General features: G+C 39.9%; 1 protein-coding gene across 1 annotated transcript in view; it reads right to left on the bottom strand.

Annotated features, from left to right (window-relative positions):
* Positions 1-12,602, bottom strand: part of LOC310957674 (solute carrier family 22 member 23-like) — a 34,635-nt gene extending 22,033 nt beyond the window's left edge. The window contains exons 1-3 of the mRNA XM_083928353.1: positions 11,961-12,602; positions 5,078-5,181; positions 4,792-4,946 (exon numbers count right to left, since the gene is read on the bottom strand). Of these exons, the coding sequence (XP_083784479.1) occupies positions 4,792-4,946; positions 5,078-5,181; positions 11,961-12,398 (697 nt within the window). The 5' untranslated portion in view covers positions 12,399-12,602. The remainder of the gene's footprint in view (positions 1-4,791; positions 4,947-5,077; positions 5,182-11,960) is intronic.
* Positions 12,603-18,989: the final 6,387 nt, after the last annotated feature.

The raw sequence follows: 18,989 nt of genomic DNA, 5'->3' as shown, positions 1-18,989 counted from the left end.
AGAACTTCACGTAAGATGAGTTTAAATACATTTGCTCTTTACTGTAAGGCCATTATACAGACTTCTCAAAGTAAACATCCTGCCTCTTAATAACATTTAATAGTTGCTTTCAGGAGAGGAACGTCATGTAAACTCTAAATTCACTCTAAATTATTTAACCAAGTTATATAGTACCGTAAGTCTATTTTTACACTAAATAAATAATATTTGGTGTGAAGTAATATTTTAGGAGGGGAAAAAGCAATGTTATGTCTAGAAAAGCATCTGATGTTCGCCTAACACAGCTGATTTGGATGCATGATATGACCTGCAGGAGCTCTGGCCCAGTGCCCCAGGACGCAATCACTATGTCTCAAGCTAAACCCGGAATTATCTCACACCAGCAGCCAGCTAGCATGACTCAGCTAGCTGATGTGCAGCATATGTTTGTATGTGTTTGGGGGGGGGGGGGGGGTTAACAGGCGTGGGGCGTTTGTGGATTTTAACTGTAAAAACATATTAGTGAGCAGCACCAATGCTGAGCTAAAGTCACTGTGAGCACTGCCTGCTCTGCCTGGTGCAAAAACACACACTGATGGACCACTAAGGCATAAATGACAAGGCTGCATCAGATGAGGTTCTATAGCTATCAGCATTGCTATTCTGCTGTTATTCTTTGGAGCCAACATGCAATGTACTGGAACTATGCATTAGACCAGTTTATATGAACGGGCTTTAAAATTAGCATACAGAAACATTTCACTTTCGGGGCTGGTGGTCATTTTATCACTCCCCTCTTGTGCCGCTTGAACATTCGTCTCTACACTTTTCTTTCTACTTGTATTAGTTGCTACTTGCCATTCTCTCTCTTTGTCTAAAACCACCCGGCCAACAATTTGTCTTTTCCCTTTCCTTCTGTCTCTTTGTGGCAGTTAGCGTATAAGTGTCACATCATATCAGCCATGTTGGGCCCTGCATTCGGCATTACTGCGACAGGCCACCCTGGCGGGACGGATAGTAGCTGCTCGCAAATTGCTTTACACTCTTAAAAAGAAGCTAATCCATATCCTGAAAACTCTATGGATTTCCTCATTGATACCTCCGGGCTCAATGAGGTCATATACTGGAAGGTGTTGTCTTCTAATAACTGCATTACAATTTTCCCAAAAAAACAAAAACATTCAAACCAGAACACAAGGATTGCTAATTTCCAGATTAAAGTGGAAACGTACAATGTCCCCTACTCTTCAAGATCCATGAATTCAGAACTTAATTGCACATGGATTGATGAGAAAGAGGGGTAATGTCTTCAGAGCAAATGCAGTGGAAGCTGGGATTTGGCTCTGACTTTCCTTTGTAAGCAGAGTCAAAGCAAGCCACAAAGGAGTGTCATGTGGTTTACAAGGTTACATGCAAAAATATCATATGACTGACAGTGTCAGGACTATAATGAATGGTCTTTGCCAAACTTTGAGCATGTGGCCACCCGTCATGCAAATGCAAAAAACATACACCAAACAGAACACCTTGAAATAGGAGTGATTGATTCCCTCCAGTAATGTGCTATTGAACCACTGTGCTCCTCCTCTTGGAGCAGCTCTCGTTGAGTTTTGTCAATACAGAGTGGCTGCAGGGTAAATATCATGTGACACATAAGGCCACATATGACCAGAAACAAGGGCGGTACAGCAACACAAAACCTATACAAATATGTCTCAAACAAACAAACACCTGTCCAGCTAAGCCTTGCTCAAGCTGAGCTCACTATAGAGTACTTTAGCAAGCTGTTCATAGACAGACACATGGTTGATAATAAAAAAACATGATGAAACTTATGTGGGGAAATTAGTTTTATTATTATTTCATGAATAACTATCCAACTGAAATGGGAAAGCCTGCACTGAATTATATTTGACTAATTAGGTGACAGGTCTGTGGCTGACTGCTCGTTTTATGATTGTGAGATGGGGAACTGGTAGCCTGAACTAAAGCCACCTGTTTCAGCTTGTGCCAAAGAACCGTGAACTACATGCATTGGCTGTTGATGCAAATGGATCAACATGGGTTATCTAACCAGACTGCACGATCCTGGTCATGGGGGTAAATACCGAGCTTGTCAGGGCGAACAAGGTTAGATAAATACTACCTCTAGAATCACTTTCCTTTAAAGCTTCAGAAACATACATTTTAGATATTCTTGGCACTTCTAAGCCCTTCTGCAACCGCACAGGTACCTGAATATGAGTGCAGAGGGTAAGGTGTTGCATTAAACCGAATAAAGAAAATATTATTACAAAAGATAGTTTGCGACTGTTTGATCTACTTTGCAATCACTGTGTTGTTTTTGTAGATTGTAGACTATAGCCTCAATTTTTATAGCACCTTTTAAAGGGACCCGGTGACGCTTTGCATATATGAAGGTAAATGACAACACAAACAAGAAAAAAGTAGTTTACTTTTTTAGTAGTTAGAATGGTCAGATGGTTAACTGCCCTGGCAATTCTCCTTTTAGGGAATGGTTTGGCTATTTTGAAGTGGGGTTGTAAGAGTTTCTTAATAGTAATAGTAATAGTAATTTAAGTTGAAATGTGCGCTTTATTTCGAATATTTTTGCCACTTCACCTTGCTGTCGGATAGGCTTTCCCCTCTCTCGCTTTAATGTCCCTCTACAATTGTTCCTCCTCTGTATACACCGGCTCATAAAGGTATCATCTTGTCCGCACAGCGAATGGCATTTCGTTGTTGCTGTTATAACCACTCATTTTTACTTTCTTTAAATTGTTTATTCTATAAACCATGGAAAGTCTGACCTATACAGCTGGTCTGCAGAGTAATAGACTATAGGCTATACCTATTTACAACGTACTAATTCTGATTCTTTAATTTGATTATTGTAGTCTCAGACTAAAGATGAATGCTATTCTACATTTCACAAGGTATAATCAAAAAGTAGACAAAAAACATGCATGGTATATAAGCTTGTAATGTATATATTGACCCCACCACCTCCTGTGGTGGTTCCACCCACCAGGTTGAAATCCACAGATTTATTGAACCATAATAATGTGAAAACAATGGATGCAGATGTCAAATTTGTTTAAAATGTAATAGGGCACCATACTGTACAGCTTTACTCCACCCCTTTGCATCCCTCTGTCCCAATCTCTTTCCTTTGTCCTGGGAGCAGGCTAAACGGTCCTTCTATTTTGGGAGAGTGGTGAAGCTTTTTAAGGTATACAGTGTGGAGTAAACTAGAATGACAAGGACACCAAGGGCCCCTTCCTTCATCATCTCGCCCTTGCTCCCTACCGCTAATCTTCCCCTTCCCTTCACCTTTTCCACTTCCCTCTGCACTGGTCAATTACTGCAGCCAAAGAGGCTTTTAAGGATCCCTTGCAGAGAACAGTGTGCATCAACTGCATGGGCAAATATCAGGACGCTATCAAAAAGTCTCTTTCTCACATTCTTTGGGACAAAAGCTACATTCCCACATAACTGATTATTTAAAATGTAGCTAGGTCACATCAACAGAGAGGATTCTTCTCTGAGAAAAAAAATTACAGTCGCCTCCTGCAGTGATGAGTGAAACTATGTTACCACACATACACCAGCCCCCTTGTGCCATTATTGGATCATTTATTAGCAGTAACAAGGATTAAATTCACAGGAAAAGACACATGCTGGTAGACCTAAATGAAAATTAAAGAGTTCACTACAAGGGTAAGTTGGCTGGTACTGATTGCTGTTCCTTAATGAGAATTTATCCCGACAATGGCATTCAATTAAATAAATGTTAGGAGGTCACTGCAACGGAATGCTACCCTCAGCTAGAGACAAGAATTACAAGTATACAGGATTTTGATGAGGCGTATCTGATTGGAATGAGAACAGTATCAGTGGGAGGATAGTAAGGATTAAGAATGGGTGGTATGGGTTATTAAATAATATTGCAAAAATGATCACAGCATTATCCCAGTACAAATATGTTACAGTACCTAAGTAGTCAAAACCGCATGATACAAATGTGTGTTCATCAAAATGTTTTTTTGTCTTTTAGTGGGTAACAATCTTAAAATTTACATTGAAAGATTTAAGTTTTAGTTTTTTCAATAATAATGTTGACGTGTTTACTCAGGCCTAAAAACAAAAAACTGCTCCTTTCAACTTGCAGTGCAACAAAAGCTGTTCCTACTTCCTAGACACAGAGCCAAGCCCCAAACAAACCAGTTTGGCCTCAAGGCAAATTGTCAAGTTTCAATGGAATATGCCTGCATTTTTCTATATTATTATCGCTGCATAACTGCTGAGCCATTCCTCCTCAGCACTCATGTTTAGTGCAAAAGACAAAAGCAAGAATAGTCTGCAGACTTGGACCAAAGCAGCGACAAGCCTTTAAAAGGTTTCAAGTGCTACCTGCAGGCCTTAAGCAAAATAAAAAAGTGAGAGGAAATGAGAGGCTCCGGTCACCGCTGCTTGATACTTTTATGCAACATGCCAGACAAGCAGGCGTGCATGCACAATGCCGTATCAATTTTTGCAGTTAAATGGTAAGAAAGAATGATGAGCACCTATATTGAACAGCTGACTTTTCCCTGCCCTTTAGCTTTATCCTCAGTCTGTTAGCATTAGCTATATTAATACAATAAAAATAATAACATATAAACTATATCTACTAATATTATTTATATGTATATTATCAGTACAGCTTTTATTTCTACTATTCATATCATTTTACTATATTCACTGCCATAATAATTATTAGTCACATTTTTATTATTATTATTATTATTATTACTGCTTACTAAGACTTACTGAGGACGTAGAGTGAAAGGGTGATCCCTGCCAGGCAGAAGCCCTCAAAGAAACGCAGGGTGCTGAACATGGGGACGTTGACGGAGAAGGCCACAGTCAGACCAAAAACTAGCATGAACAGCACCGATATGATCAGCACCGGGTGGCGGCCAAACCTACGGAGCAAGGTAAAACATATTTTGACACACCATCAATGTGATTTTTTTATATATATATATATATATTACACACCTGCATTGGAAATAGGACTTTATGTTGTGCAAGAACTTTGTTTTGAAAATCTTACCAGTCAGCAAGAATTCCAAACGTCAGGTATCCAAATATGGATCCCACCAACAGAGAAAACTTGGCGATGTGGACTTTCCATGCTGAGTCACACACCAGACTCCACTGTAGAGACAAATAAACATAGGCATTAGCTCCAAGAAATGTATGCTGGGTAAATGATAATGGAAGTGAAAGCAACAAGTTTATGGCTGAGACATTTATATCTATTATCTAACTCTGCACTAGGTCTGTCTGATTTATGTGGCATTCTCAACACTCAAACGCATAACACTGAAATGTGAGAAAGGTAGATTCTGTAAAAGGGTTTACTGGTATTGCGTCCAATAGGACCAATAAGATATTCATTCAACAAGAATCTTTATTACTTTTCAAAATTAAGTTTGTTCATTTGATTTTTTAGAATTTCTCCAATGGATACTCACTTGTAATGAAACTGAAAATTGTGATTCTGCAAGTAAGTGCCAAAAACAATATGAATTGTCAAAAGGATGCATTGGGGCTTTCCTTCACTAGTGAATGTATGCATGTTGACACAAAGCCCACATCGAGTGTTTGCCTCACAATGCCACCAGAAAGGATGGAGAAGCTTATTTGTCTTTTTAGTCTTCAAATCAACAACAGGGATTGAATAATCTCTAATTATGTCGATAATTTCCTCAGTCAAAAATCACTGGTGGCACAGACACTCACATTTTGTTATTACTTTTCCATTTATTTAAGCCTTCACTACCGTGTGCTGGCATGGTGTACATTATTACAGTCAACTCTGCAACTCTGCGTCTCCTCATTTTCTTTGCTGACTGAATCTCACAACAGAGGGATTCCTAGAGTACAAACAATGCTGCGCGCCTGCTTTTGCATGAATCAAGCACGCCCCGATATCCCCCCAAGTTGTTGAAGCAAATATAAAGCCAAGAAACTCAATATCTAAACAAATCTACGGGAACCTAAAACTCCACAACCATTGATATTATTATTTAATGATCCTGGTGGAGTACTTGATCTTGAAAGGAACAGAAGTATAATTTCAGAGTGGGCTGTACATAAGGGGTCTTTTTGGCGACATATGATGCCCATGTGTCTGTGCTGACAGAAGTGGCAAAAAAGGAGCAGACAGGTGCGTGGTTGCCATAGCAGGTGCAATTCTGCCTCAGTTCTGCCTAATCTAGTCACCAAACCACTAAAAGGAATATGGGAACATATAATGCTAAATCATATATATTTCATCTGGCAGCTCAACCATGTCTTAAAATACAAAGTGCAGTTTGTTCTTACATTTTTCTCTGAGGGGCTCTAACCTCTCATAACCTCTACTATGGTGATCTGCTCAGAATGGAACGCTCCAGGATTACCCCGAGCCACCCGGCCGTCACATGACCCAGGCATGCCACTCATTCATGGTTTCAGTATCGATGTCAGCAGAGAAAAATACAGAGGGAGGCAAACATGTCCCTGTTGTGCAATCACTGCACAACCAAGGGTGTTTAAAAATGCAAAGCTGCCCTCCTCCAAGACTGTAAAAAAAACGGCATATTCACTGAAAGGAAACCCTGAGTCTGCGATTACACAGGAACCGGCACCACACAGCTGGGTGAGTTTGGTGACTGTGCAGAACAGACGTCTGCGAGGGCCCACAGACAAATGAACAATGCTGTAAGATACCAACATATCCCAAGTCACATACCAGAGACAAAGCAGCAAGTGTTAAGTGCTGTTGAAATGTGTAGCAAAATGGGCAGAGCATGGTAGATTTTGATGGTTAACGTATCATTATGTGTTTGATTTCAACATCTGCCAATCTGCATGTTATTTACCAGGATTCTCTGCAGGCCCACACTCTGACCGAGCTCATGCACAATCACTTATAAAAAAATAAGGACAAGCCGAGAAATCCCAGAAAACTGCGATTCAGTCTCAGCAGAGTTGTGTTACACACATAAAAGTCTAAGAGGCGACAAAAAAAAAAAAATGCAGAAAAATGAAAGGGCCAAAAGCAAATTAGTTCAAATCCCCAGGGTGTCTGTTGACCTCTCTCAGTCTCGAATGACCGGCCACCAACGATCGGTCTACACCAGTGAGTCTCATTAGCTCAGATGAAGACGCTCTCAACTACAGCTGCACAATTTTGCACTCGTTGAACTACAGAGCGGTGGGTGGGGAGGAGACCAAACAGGCGAGGGAGGGAGGCAGATGGAGGAAAGCACAGGAGGAAGGGAATAAAGATTATACAATGTAGAAGTAGAACATACAGAGAGATTGAGAGAAATGCAAAGAGCAAAGGAAAGTATGGGTAAGGATAGCAGGCTAAAGAGAGAGGGCTAGAGATGCTTAAAAGCAGTTGAGAGGAGGAAACTCATGATGAGACTGCTGCATAGTTACTGCCTAGCAACAGACCATCACCGTGGTTATCAGACTATATCCGTTGCCAAGTGAAAATTTTAGCACCACTGCCACTCCCTAAGTGTTTAAATCCTGTAAAATTGTGGTAACTTAGGTGAGAGTTAAAGAGAAAAACAAAAGAGAAATCTATACTAGTTCTATGGCAGTTTGGGGGTTAAAAGAGATCAAGAATAAAATAATACACAGATGTCTGGCAATGGATATGTAGCCTGAGGAACTTAGAGCCTGAGAGCAAGTTTACATTATCTAGGTGTGACTGTGTTTCATATAACTGTCATACTACTGAAGCATTCAGACTAAGCTACACATCAAATGAAAAACACAAACATGTTTGGCAAGTTAGCTGATGGCAACCAACAGTGACGGATGGTGAAACAACAAACCTTTTTCCGTCAATCTATTATTCATCGCCTCCCTTTGTTGACTGTTAAGAACCAAGAGTACACATCTCTGACAGCAAAGAGACCCGATATGTAGCCTGTCAACAACAGGACAACACTCCTACAACCTGAATTCCATCACACAACCCTAAAAACAAAGTTACACTACAGTCAAGGGTCAGATAGCCCACAATGCTCACCCCTCCCAGTTAAAAAAACAAACTTATCAGAAACAAGCCTGCACCACACTCTTGTCACCCACACACACATAGCGCCTCAACAAAGCTTTATCTTTGGGTCCCACAAGCATCTTTGCTCCCAGCTGACACTGTGAGTGGCTGTCATTGTGTGCTGACTGGGTATCTGCAGTTGGGTCATTGCCTTTCGACAGCTGAGACTGTTTCAAAGTGTCTCACACTGATCCTGGGTCTGTGGAAGGAGCCAGCCAGCTGGGTAAACAGTATGAAGGGATAGAGAGCAGAGAGGCCTGCATGAGTGTTCAAATACAGTATCATCTTTCAGATCTATGCATGTGCAACCTCTAGCACAGTGATACTGGGTCTGGGTGTACCCACCAATGTGCTTTTACAACATATCTTCCTTATCACTTTCATACAATGCTTTAACCTACAAGAAAAAAAAATACAAAACTGGCTGACTTAATGAAGTACTAAAACAATGCTTGATGAATCACTCAACTAAGGCTGTAACTTACAAGTATTTTGTTTACCAATTGCTCAATCCACCCAATATTAATATTCTTAATTATTCAATAACTGGTTAGGTCTATAAAATATAACAAAATACTTGTACATCACCAAACTAACAACCTCAAATATCTTGTTTTGTTTAACTTAAGGTTGAAAACCCAAAGATATTGAGGTATGACAAAGAAAAGTAGCAAATTTTCCCAATTTAGAAGGTGTAACCATAGAATATGACCTTTTTGCTTTTAAATTAATTGTTAATACTGGACTAATCAGTGCAACTTGCGGCTGCTTAGGAGGAAGAACGGGACGTCCATAAATATGATGATCGGCAGTTCAACCCCCTGCTTTTGTGTCCTTGGGCAGTCCCAAATTGATCCCAAAGTCTTTGAGTGATTGTGCCTCCGAATTGTTAGTTTAGATCCTGATGAGTTGGTGGCACCTTGCATGGCAGCCTCCACCATCAGACAATGGATGTGTGTGTATGAATTGATTAATTTGGCAGGCAGTGTAAAAGTGCTTTGAGTGGTTAGAAGACTAGACAGGTGCTATATAAATGCAAGTCCATTCAACTCCAACCAGCACTTCAACAAACAACAGAAAATGAATCAGCAACCATTGTGATAATGGATTCATCATTTTTGGTCATTTACCAAGCAAAAATGCAAAATATTGTCTGTTTCCAGCTTCTGAAATATGAGAATTTGCGTCTTTTCTTAGATTTATCTTCATCGCTTTAAATGGAATATCCTTTGGGTTTTAAACTGCTGATCGATCAAAATAAGCCAACACATTAACTTAAAGGAACTTGTGGCTGGCATCTATTTATTTTTCTCATTTCTGACTTTAGGAATAATTCTGAGTTCTAGATGCAAAATGCACAATGCTTTCGTAGTTTTGTACCAGTCTGAGCTCTATTCTACAGTGAAGTTTTACAAAAGATGCAGTTGTTAAAATCATCAATCCCTAAATGGCAAGTGTCTGATAATTATGTACAAGAACCCATCTATCCCAGGGGAACACAGAATAGAGGTTAATCTTTCTCTGGCCACTATTTCAGGCAGGCGTGTGCAGCTGCTACCTGTCTGAATGGGAGCTGAGTAGGATAGGTTGCAGAGAGACTGTCTCTGAGTAATGATACATTCTCATTTCTAAGGCTCAGTCCAATTAAGATGGACCCTGAGGAGAGCTTTGACTCAATTAGTATCGTTTCCCACATTAACCACTTTGGATCCTTCACCACCACGTCAACCTCCGCCTCCATCAAAGCCTCATTTCTGCGACGCATTAGAAAAAAAGTGAACGTGTGGCACAAGTTGAAAACATCTACATATATTTACGTGTTTTCCCCCCAAGTGATATAAAGGATTATCAGAGTAGCATGGGGTTAGAAGTTGTTGGTATACTTTGACAGAGAACCTATTGCATTTAGTCGGTACTGGCACTCTGCTCTGCTTTTGAGGGATCGAGTGTCACAGATAGCTAAGCCCAGTCATGTGCAGATATGCCTATACAATCCAAACAGAGGGAGAAATGCCAAGTCATCACTTCCTGCTGTAGTGTCACATCCTAGTTTCTGTGCTGCTGGTAGGGGTTAAAGAGGTCGTTAAAAAAAGATGAGGGCCAAAGACAAGTGGGGAAGTCAATTCTGCTTGAATTTTGGCTTCAAATCGGGATTCGTCCTCACACCATCCGATTCAATTTCTCCTGACGGTGACCTTGTCAGAATGTAGACTGCTTGTGTCAGGGGGGAAGACGAGACACTTTCACCGACTGCTCAGACTTTCACTGATCAGCAGTGCTGGTAGTGTCAACATGACATTCTCCATATGCATGCAAAGGCAACACAAATACTAGCATCTACAGGTTAACACCAGCATGAGACATAGCCGGCAGTGTTTAAGAACAAAACCCTTCATATCGGAAACTGCTCTCCATTTTTTTTTTTTTTACCCATGAGAGAACTGACATTTTTTTATTGTTAGTAATAATGATCCACCCAATTGATTTCCTTCACATATGACTTCATATTCAGCTGCGAGCCGGGAGCATTTTGAATGACTCCATCCATAAAAACAGTTCATCAGCCTGGCTTTAGTTCATGCAACCCCATCCCATCCCCCACCCCCACCCAACACCCCCAATCTACCCTGTGGACAGTAAATTTAATCAAGACTTAAACTGTCCCCCTGGCTGATTGAATTTATTTAGCTAAATTGGGACATTATCAGTGATAAGCAGATGGGCTGTTGGCAACCTCCCCACCACAGCAGAAAAGCTTCAAAGCCCGGCTTCAGATCTAAGTCTTCCTGATAAGCATTTCTGATTATGGCAAAATGCAATTCACTGTTCTCTACGAGAGTGTGTGGGGTTATCTGTGTGTATCAACATTTTAGACATTTTTTTTCCGAAAAACATTAACATCTACCGTATTTAACTAATTTCCCTGCAGATTCAATCACATTAACCCTTATCAGAGCCCTGTGGATCAAAGTCCCATGCTTTTCAAGAATAGAAATTGGATACATCTTGATATAAACAAGCGAGCAGCATCCACAGTGGTGAAAGAGATGATATGCATAATGACTAATGAGATGTAAAAAAAAAAACCCACAAAAACCCTTCCTACTCAAGCTAGCAGATCATGATGACTAAAGGCCTCTGCTGTCTCCTCAGCCTAGTCTGTGCAGATGTAAAAATTACAATACAGTGAGGTGAAAGAAATAAAAATACCCCACAGGCAGACTCAAAGTGACCACAATAAAAGCTAGAAGAATATCCCACTGGTGTTTAGTTATGGCTGCGATAGGGTGTGTGATGTTTGACCAGGGATGGGGTTGCATTATTCTAGAGTGTGCACTAATGACCTTTGCTCCAGATCAAAAGGCTTCACGTCTATTATGTCCATTACGACAACCGGCAAATTCCACCAGCCCTGGCAGTTTTGCCCAGTGTGCCAATGGTGGCTTATCTCTGCCGTAGGTCACACTTGTGTCAGCTGTTGCGATGACTCACTCACTGTCAGCACGGTGCATGCCCACACACAACAATCCGACTACTTTCAGGTTCAATGTGAGACGAAAGTGTGAATCTCTACAGAATAGAAATGACTCAGTGCTAGAAGGCCCACTGTGGAGAAATGCACGCCTTGGAGGACCTAATGGAGATGTAGGCTAAGCACAACCACTATGCAGAAGCTGTCAAATAATAGCTATATAATTTCATATTAACATGACTGCTCATGTTTTTTTAAGGATAAATGTCGTGTTGATAAGTACTAGACTTTCTACCTCTTAACGTAAATTGATCCTAATGGGATTAGGGCGGGTAGGGTATCACAGATGCATAACACAGTATGATGGGATGTCCACCCTTTAAAAGACGGACAGCTTACCTTGGTAACCACGTTCCGTACAAGTCCCGTGTGCAGCTCGAATGTCCACTCATTGCACCTACACTGCATGTTGGCCGTGTCATTGTGAGTGGCGTGATAATAACTTCCATTGGCGTAAAGTGGCCGCGCGCTGATGTTTTTTGGGCTGTCTAACAACGAGGAATGGCTTGTAGTCTGATTCGTAAGGTTCGCCAAAGGCTGGATACATGTGTTGTTCGGCTGAGCAAGGAGAAAATTATCAGAGTACTGGCTGAATCCAATAAATAACGCCGGGATCCATGTCAGCACGATCAGCTGTTTCTGGTACTTCCCAAATCCCCCGATAAATGGCAGAACGGAGCCGTCGATGCGTGTCAGCAACCCCGGCGACGTGGTTTCGGGGGACACGAAGCCGTTCTCAGGTTGATGGTCATCCGTGTCGAGCTGCACCACGGCCATCGCGGTTCCGCCGATAGATGCCTCCGTTGTGTAGCGAAGCCGGGGTTGCAGTGCTACCCCCCTGTCGACTCCACAATGCGTCAATGCCCCCAGCTCCGTGTGGTGAAAGCCGTGCGCAGTCAATCACTGGAATGGAAATAAGACGCACCTCTTTATTATCAGGAAGCACTTCCCTCCCGTCTGCCACCGCAATCCCGTGAGGACTGACTGCGGGCTTAAGTCCAGGAGACAAAGGCAGGATCGCAGTGAATTAAAGCAAAGACGAGGAAAACTATGTCATGATCTTTTCCGTCGTCTCATTCATCGGTGTCTCTTTCAACCGTGGCAGCAGAGCCCTAGGGAAGTGCTTCCTGAGAGAGCCACAGGTAACACACCTGCCCATAAAGACCGTGTGCTGTTGACTCTACCCCAACATGGCCACCTGTAAGCGCCATACACTCTATGGTAACCATTGGTAACCACTTTGAAAGGAAAATGCTCATTCTCTTTGCAACATTACTGAAAAATAATATAATTATTCCTTATAATATCTAATGCTTTTATTCAGTAAAAATACCTACTTCTGTTTGTATGTTTGTATAAAGGAACAAACACTGTGTTCTCATAGGCTACATATTTTGCAACCATGTTATGTATAGCCAATAGCCTATTATATACTGACAGGATTAAGTCAACCCAAAGCATGGCATCATTGTTCCACGAATTCTTAACTTTTTTTGGGGGGGGGGTTTCAAACATTTTGCAAGAAAGTCCCAATATCCAGTATTTGGAGTTCTCCTATGTGACATTGTCCCAAATATTGTAGATGAAAAATAATGAATAAACACACACACACACACACACACACACACACACACACACACACACACACACACACACATACACACACACACACACACACACATACACACACACACACACGCACACACGCACACACACATAAATACAACGATTTAAGCACACATCCTATCAACAGTGGGGTAGGAGGAGGAACTATGTTGTCTCTCCTACCAGGTAGCAAACAATAAAACACGCCATTTCTAGTTTAACTGCCTGCAAAGGTGAATCATATAAGAATGATCATTACTCTTTATTACAGATGTGAGCAGAAACCACTCACACAGGAGACGGTGTATGTCCGTTGTATAGTGACAAGTGTGGGGAAGGAGCATTTAAAGGGGATATGGTCCTGACAGAGTATCAACGTTGTATTTTACTGTAACTGTTCGTCCATATTGGGAGTGATTGGAAGAGAGAGAAAAGCCAATCAATCATTTGTTTTTGTCAGATTGTAAGCTTCATTGTGTTCTACTTTGTTGGTATAGTCATGGGGAAACTGGTGAGAGTCATAGTCAGTCATTCCTACTTCCTTATTATTTTTTTTATTTCATCTTGGTTTGGTGGCAGTGGTGTAAACAAAGTACATTTACTCAAGTACAATGTTGAGGTACATTTGCTAGTATTTCCATTTCTGCTACTTTATACTTCAAGGTATTCTGGAGGCAAATGTACTTTTTCACTTAATTCTATTTATTTTAAAGATGTAGTTAGTGACTTTGCAGATTTAGATTATTAATAATCCTAGCTACATAATATAAATCAACAAGCTTAATTAATGATGTATTTTTGAAGGTTAAGCTACCCAGTAGTGCATAAAGTTATTAAAATTAGCTCCACCTTTCCAAGATGCAACATTAAAGCGATGAACACATTTATGCATAAATCCTTATAATCACCTATGAGATTTTGAAACGGCCCATTCTGCACGATCAGTACATTTACCTTTTTCCTTTACTTTTGTATATTAGTATATTTGGATGTTTATACTTTTGTATTTTCACTTTGCCATACCTTTGAGTTCAGGTAGCTACACATTGGTATGGTACGGTATTCAGGCTCAGATTGGTCTGTTCAGCCATCTGCACACTCACCAAAACCCAACATAATAACATGTACCATGGCCATCATCAACCGTGATGGAAGAACAAGAAGACCACTGCCTCTTGGTGAAAATCAAATCAATTTTTCACTTTATAATGAGCCAACAGGTCTGCAGTTATAAATGTTGGTAAGTCATTAATAATGAGGTCCTATTGTAGTTTATCAAGTCCGGAATTGTAAACGTTTATTGGTACTTAATAAATACTTTAGATTTTATTCCAGATTATCGTCAGCTCTTCCCAGCAGCTGTGAACAACTAAAAAGAAAAGTTTTACTGGAGAGGGATAATTACAAGATAACTGATTTGATCACAACCTGGAAAAACCTAACTAATCTATAAAGCATTAATAGATTATTGATTACCCAGCAATAAAACCGGGGAGGCAGTGGCTCAGTCCAGGTGACTCGGCTGGGAACCGGAGGGTCGCCGGTTCGAGTCCCTGTGTGGACCATGAATGGAGTGTAGACTGGTGGCTGGAGAGGTGCCAATTCATCTCCTGGGCACTGCCGAGGTGCTGTTGAGCAAGGCACCAAACCCCCAACTGCTCCCATTGGCAGCCCCCTCGCTCTGACATCTCTCCATTAATTGCATGTAGGTCCTGTTTGTGCATGTGTGTATTTCGGGCCTGTGTGTTTAACCTGTATAACAATAATAACAGAGTGAAAAAATTGAATTTCCCTTGCGGGATAAATGAAAAGGAATTCTTCTCCTTCTTCTATAATTTATGAACCCTTTATCATAAATAAAGGATCAACATGCAGATTTCCTTCAAAAATTGTGTTTCAAATTTGAATCGACAAAATCCTTTTGATCAGTATCAGAGAAGATTATTAATTGTTTTAATATTTTATAATATGTTTCCCTTATTTTACTTAAATTTCCTCTCTTGATATTATATAATAATTAATTATTGTGACTGTAATAAAGACATTTGGTTGCAAAACTAAACTTCAATTTTAAAGTGGAACACCATCTTAATTAGGAATTATTATGTTATTACTATAGTATGGAGGCTTGGGAGAGTTCAAAGACTATGTGACATAAGCTATTCTCAGAATTTGCCAGAAACCAGAGAAGTAAGTTCCAAACTTGTGGTGTCATTAAGTACAGTATAAAGTCTGGAGCTTTTCGATAGACATAAAGGACTTTAAAGGGACGATCTACCCATTTAAATCCAGTTCTGTGTCATGGCAATGTGGGCACTGTGAATTAATGAACAATGTTTGGCTTCCCTCTGTTGCTAAGATCTCTGCAGAATGGAGCATCAGAGTTACGCGTTATTCAGATTTTGGCAGATCGGGATGATGCGAAATGTCACTTTGTGTGTTGTAAAACTCAATGTGAGTTATTTAAGGAAGCCTCCTGGGATAAACTGAACAATATTTATTATAATCAAGAGTTCTACAATGGTCATGTTTAATTTACACTCACCAGCTTAATAGCATATTTATCTGAGCATGTGCAGCCTACTACCTCATACAGGACATGTGTTCAGCAATGCTTCACCCTCCTGGCCATGATGTGCTATTGCATTTTGTACATTATTCACTTGTGTTGAATCATGCACATTTGATTTTTTTATTAGTTTTAAAGATCTGCATGTGAAGACATTTTTATTTTACTTACTCCAAACCATTTGTAATGGCATTCTTATACTTTTTAAATGACAGTTATAAAAACAAAATAGCCTACAATTGTCATATATTACATTGGAGTAGAACTTGATGTAACATCTGACTTTTAAAAATTAGGCTGCATGCATAGCAAACATTTTAGATCCTGAGCCGGCACAGGAATGATAGTAGAGGGCCCCTAGATGGTGTGTCTTGTGTCTTGTTACACACGGATGACCCCTGCAGGCAGACTGTATCAACAGCACTATGTTCTTTTGCATTTACAACATACTGTACATGAAACTAACCATAAAGATGATTAAACAAAGCTGCCTGTAGCCTATAAACTTTAAGGATATGTTTTGAAGATGGAAAGCAATTGCCCTGTTTTTTAACGAGATACATTAGTAGTCTAGGTCTACTTATAAATAACCAAAAAATAGTGGCAAAGTCTATAAAGTTAAAAACATGTTGTAATTAATAGAAATTAGACTGAAAAATCAATGATTGCAACATAACGAATGAAATGAAAGCCTAAGCACAAATCTTCCCACAGGCTAGTGGGTGCAGGGGTGTTTTGTAAACACAGCAAGGGTTATTTCCTTCATTCACACAATCATGCAACATAAACAGTTTTATATTTTGTTGAAATAGGGATTTTATGTTATTGTTGGAACCAGGTTTGAAATTCTCACAAAATAAAGAACAGGGTTCAAACTATAAACATTTACATTTCAATGTACTGTGACAGCTAATGAATTAGGAATGAATTTTCTTCTTTTTGCACTTTGCTCTATTGTATAAAAGGCAACAAATCTATTTTATCTGCATCCTTTGCAAATCTGTCATTTAGACAATGCTTTCAGTGTGTGCAGAAAATATCGCATGGCTGTGAGCCAACAGAAACCAGTCGACTGTTGTACCGGCATACTATCTCACTGTACTGTTTGTTATCATTCAAACCTGCTTGCCCCTCCCTAACAACTAATCCAGGTGTGTCCAGGACTAACCCCAGGCGATGCTGTGAGCGAGAAATTGTGTGTGTGTGTGTGTTTGTGTGTGTGCGTGTGTGTGAGTGTGTGTGTACACGTGTGTCTGTGTCAGTGTCTCATAAACCGGCTAGTTACACATGAGGTATAAAACAGAAAAAGGTGTGTCTGTGCTTTCACTCAGCATTGACTGATTCAAATCTGCTCTGTTGTGAAATTACAACTGTACTTTTCCTTTTCATTATCAGATGTATATTTGAATAAAATATTTATAGATTGAGACAGTATCATAACATAATGATTAAAAGAAAAAAATCCCACAGACAATATAGGCTAACCATAACATGCACATTGGTTTCAAAGTCCAAGAGATATTGTGCACCAGAGTGTGATTTATGACTTTGCGGTAGATAAGAAAATATTGTAAAAGAAAAGGTTAATACAATGTTTTTTTTGTTTATTTTTTTCTCAAATCATTGAGGAATGGCCTCTGATGTTGTATATTTGTTTCACATGGCGCTAATATTGTGGGGAATTTGAGAGGACCCGGGGAGGAGGTTACATTCTACAATTACTCATAATTATATAAAATTGCTTAATATAATCGATACAATTAAAAAAGATTACATGCCATTGAAACAGTATTTAGATAATCATGTAGGGAGGTAAAATTTACTGAAAGTATAATTAAACAAAATGTCAAAAAAGAACAGAAAGGAGTTTTTTACTCAAGTCAATTATTTCTTAAAGGCTAGGGTTTGTAGATTAATGAACTCAGTATATGTATACAGTCATGGCTATTGCACCCTCTTTTTTTTGCCATATCTCTTTATTTATTTAATGTGAAGACCTTGGTTCTATCCACCAGTGGTCCTGATCTATGAATCTCTGAAGCAGTGGAAAGCCTGAGGAACGTCTGTATGTTAATGAGCTGCTGGGGAAACTTAGATCATAGCGTTAATAAGCAAGACAATGTCAATTGTCTACGTAATTTAATAAACCAGCTGTCAGGGTTGTTTTTCCCTCACTGTTTATTCAGCTAATGATGTCACTGCCAGTGTCTGGAAATGATATCATGTGTCTACAAGCATCAGCAGGTCTCACAGTCACTGTGAATCACTAGACGTAATTGTGACAGTTAACCCCTGCATTGTTTTTGATGAATCATATTTTACTTCCCTTACACTTTGGTGTGAACAATTTTATATTCCAGATGTCAGTTTGGATGAAGTAACGCGTGCATGAGCGACACATTCCCCTTTGTAACAAATCTCATCATCACAGCCAGGAAATACGGCAGTGACCCACACTGGTTTTCTGCAGAGAAAGCAAACATTAGGTTAAATATTTACTCTCAAGCTGAAGAGACAGTCAGCAAAGATTCACTTTCTCCTCAAAAGGCCCGTGTCATGTGTCAGCCTACATCTGCATGCACTATGCAGACAGAAAGTGTAGGTTAAAGAGAGGCATTAAGGTTAAGTCAGAGGGCTGATCTAGTGAATGACAGACAGGTATTTCCTAATTGACACTATTTGTCACGCTACACTGTGACTGCTGTGACACTTAAATCCCCCAGAAAGATTCATATTGTGCAAAGAAAAATATTTATACATACAAATGCTGCAAAAACAAAAAAATCGCCGCGCAACTATTTAAGAAAAACTTTACCTCACTTGTACTGTATGTCTGAGACTTAATAACACTAAGTGCTTTCTGCTGCAGCTTTTAATTAATGGCGAGCGTCCAATTATTCTTCATCAACTCATTGCAGCAAAGTTCATCGTCCTACTGATCAGTCCGTCTCTCTTGACACGAAAGCTGTCATTAGACTAAAGTTTGTACGTGTTCAGGCTTGAAGTGTCTTTTGTTTGAAGGACGAGTATTAAGAGTGGAACAAAAAATGCAAACACGTAATGCAAACCCACCTGAGCCTATTGGGGAAAAAAATATAGGGTGTGTCTTTCAGTGTGTTCAGCATTTGACACTTGTCTTTCAAGAATTTTCCATTATAATAGACGAGACTGTGGTTTGAAAGTAAATATAATTA

The sequence above is a fragment of the Echiichthys vipera genome (assembly GCF_963691815.1).
Source record: "Echiichthys vipera genome assembly, chromosome: 15".
Classification (NCBI taxonomy): Eukaryota; Metazoa; Chordata; class Actinopteri; order Perciformes; family Trachinidae; genus Echiichthys; species Echiichthys vipera.
This window is presented reverse-complemented; position numbering and strand designations above follow the sequence as displayed.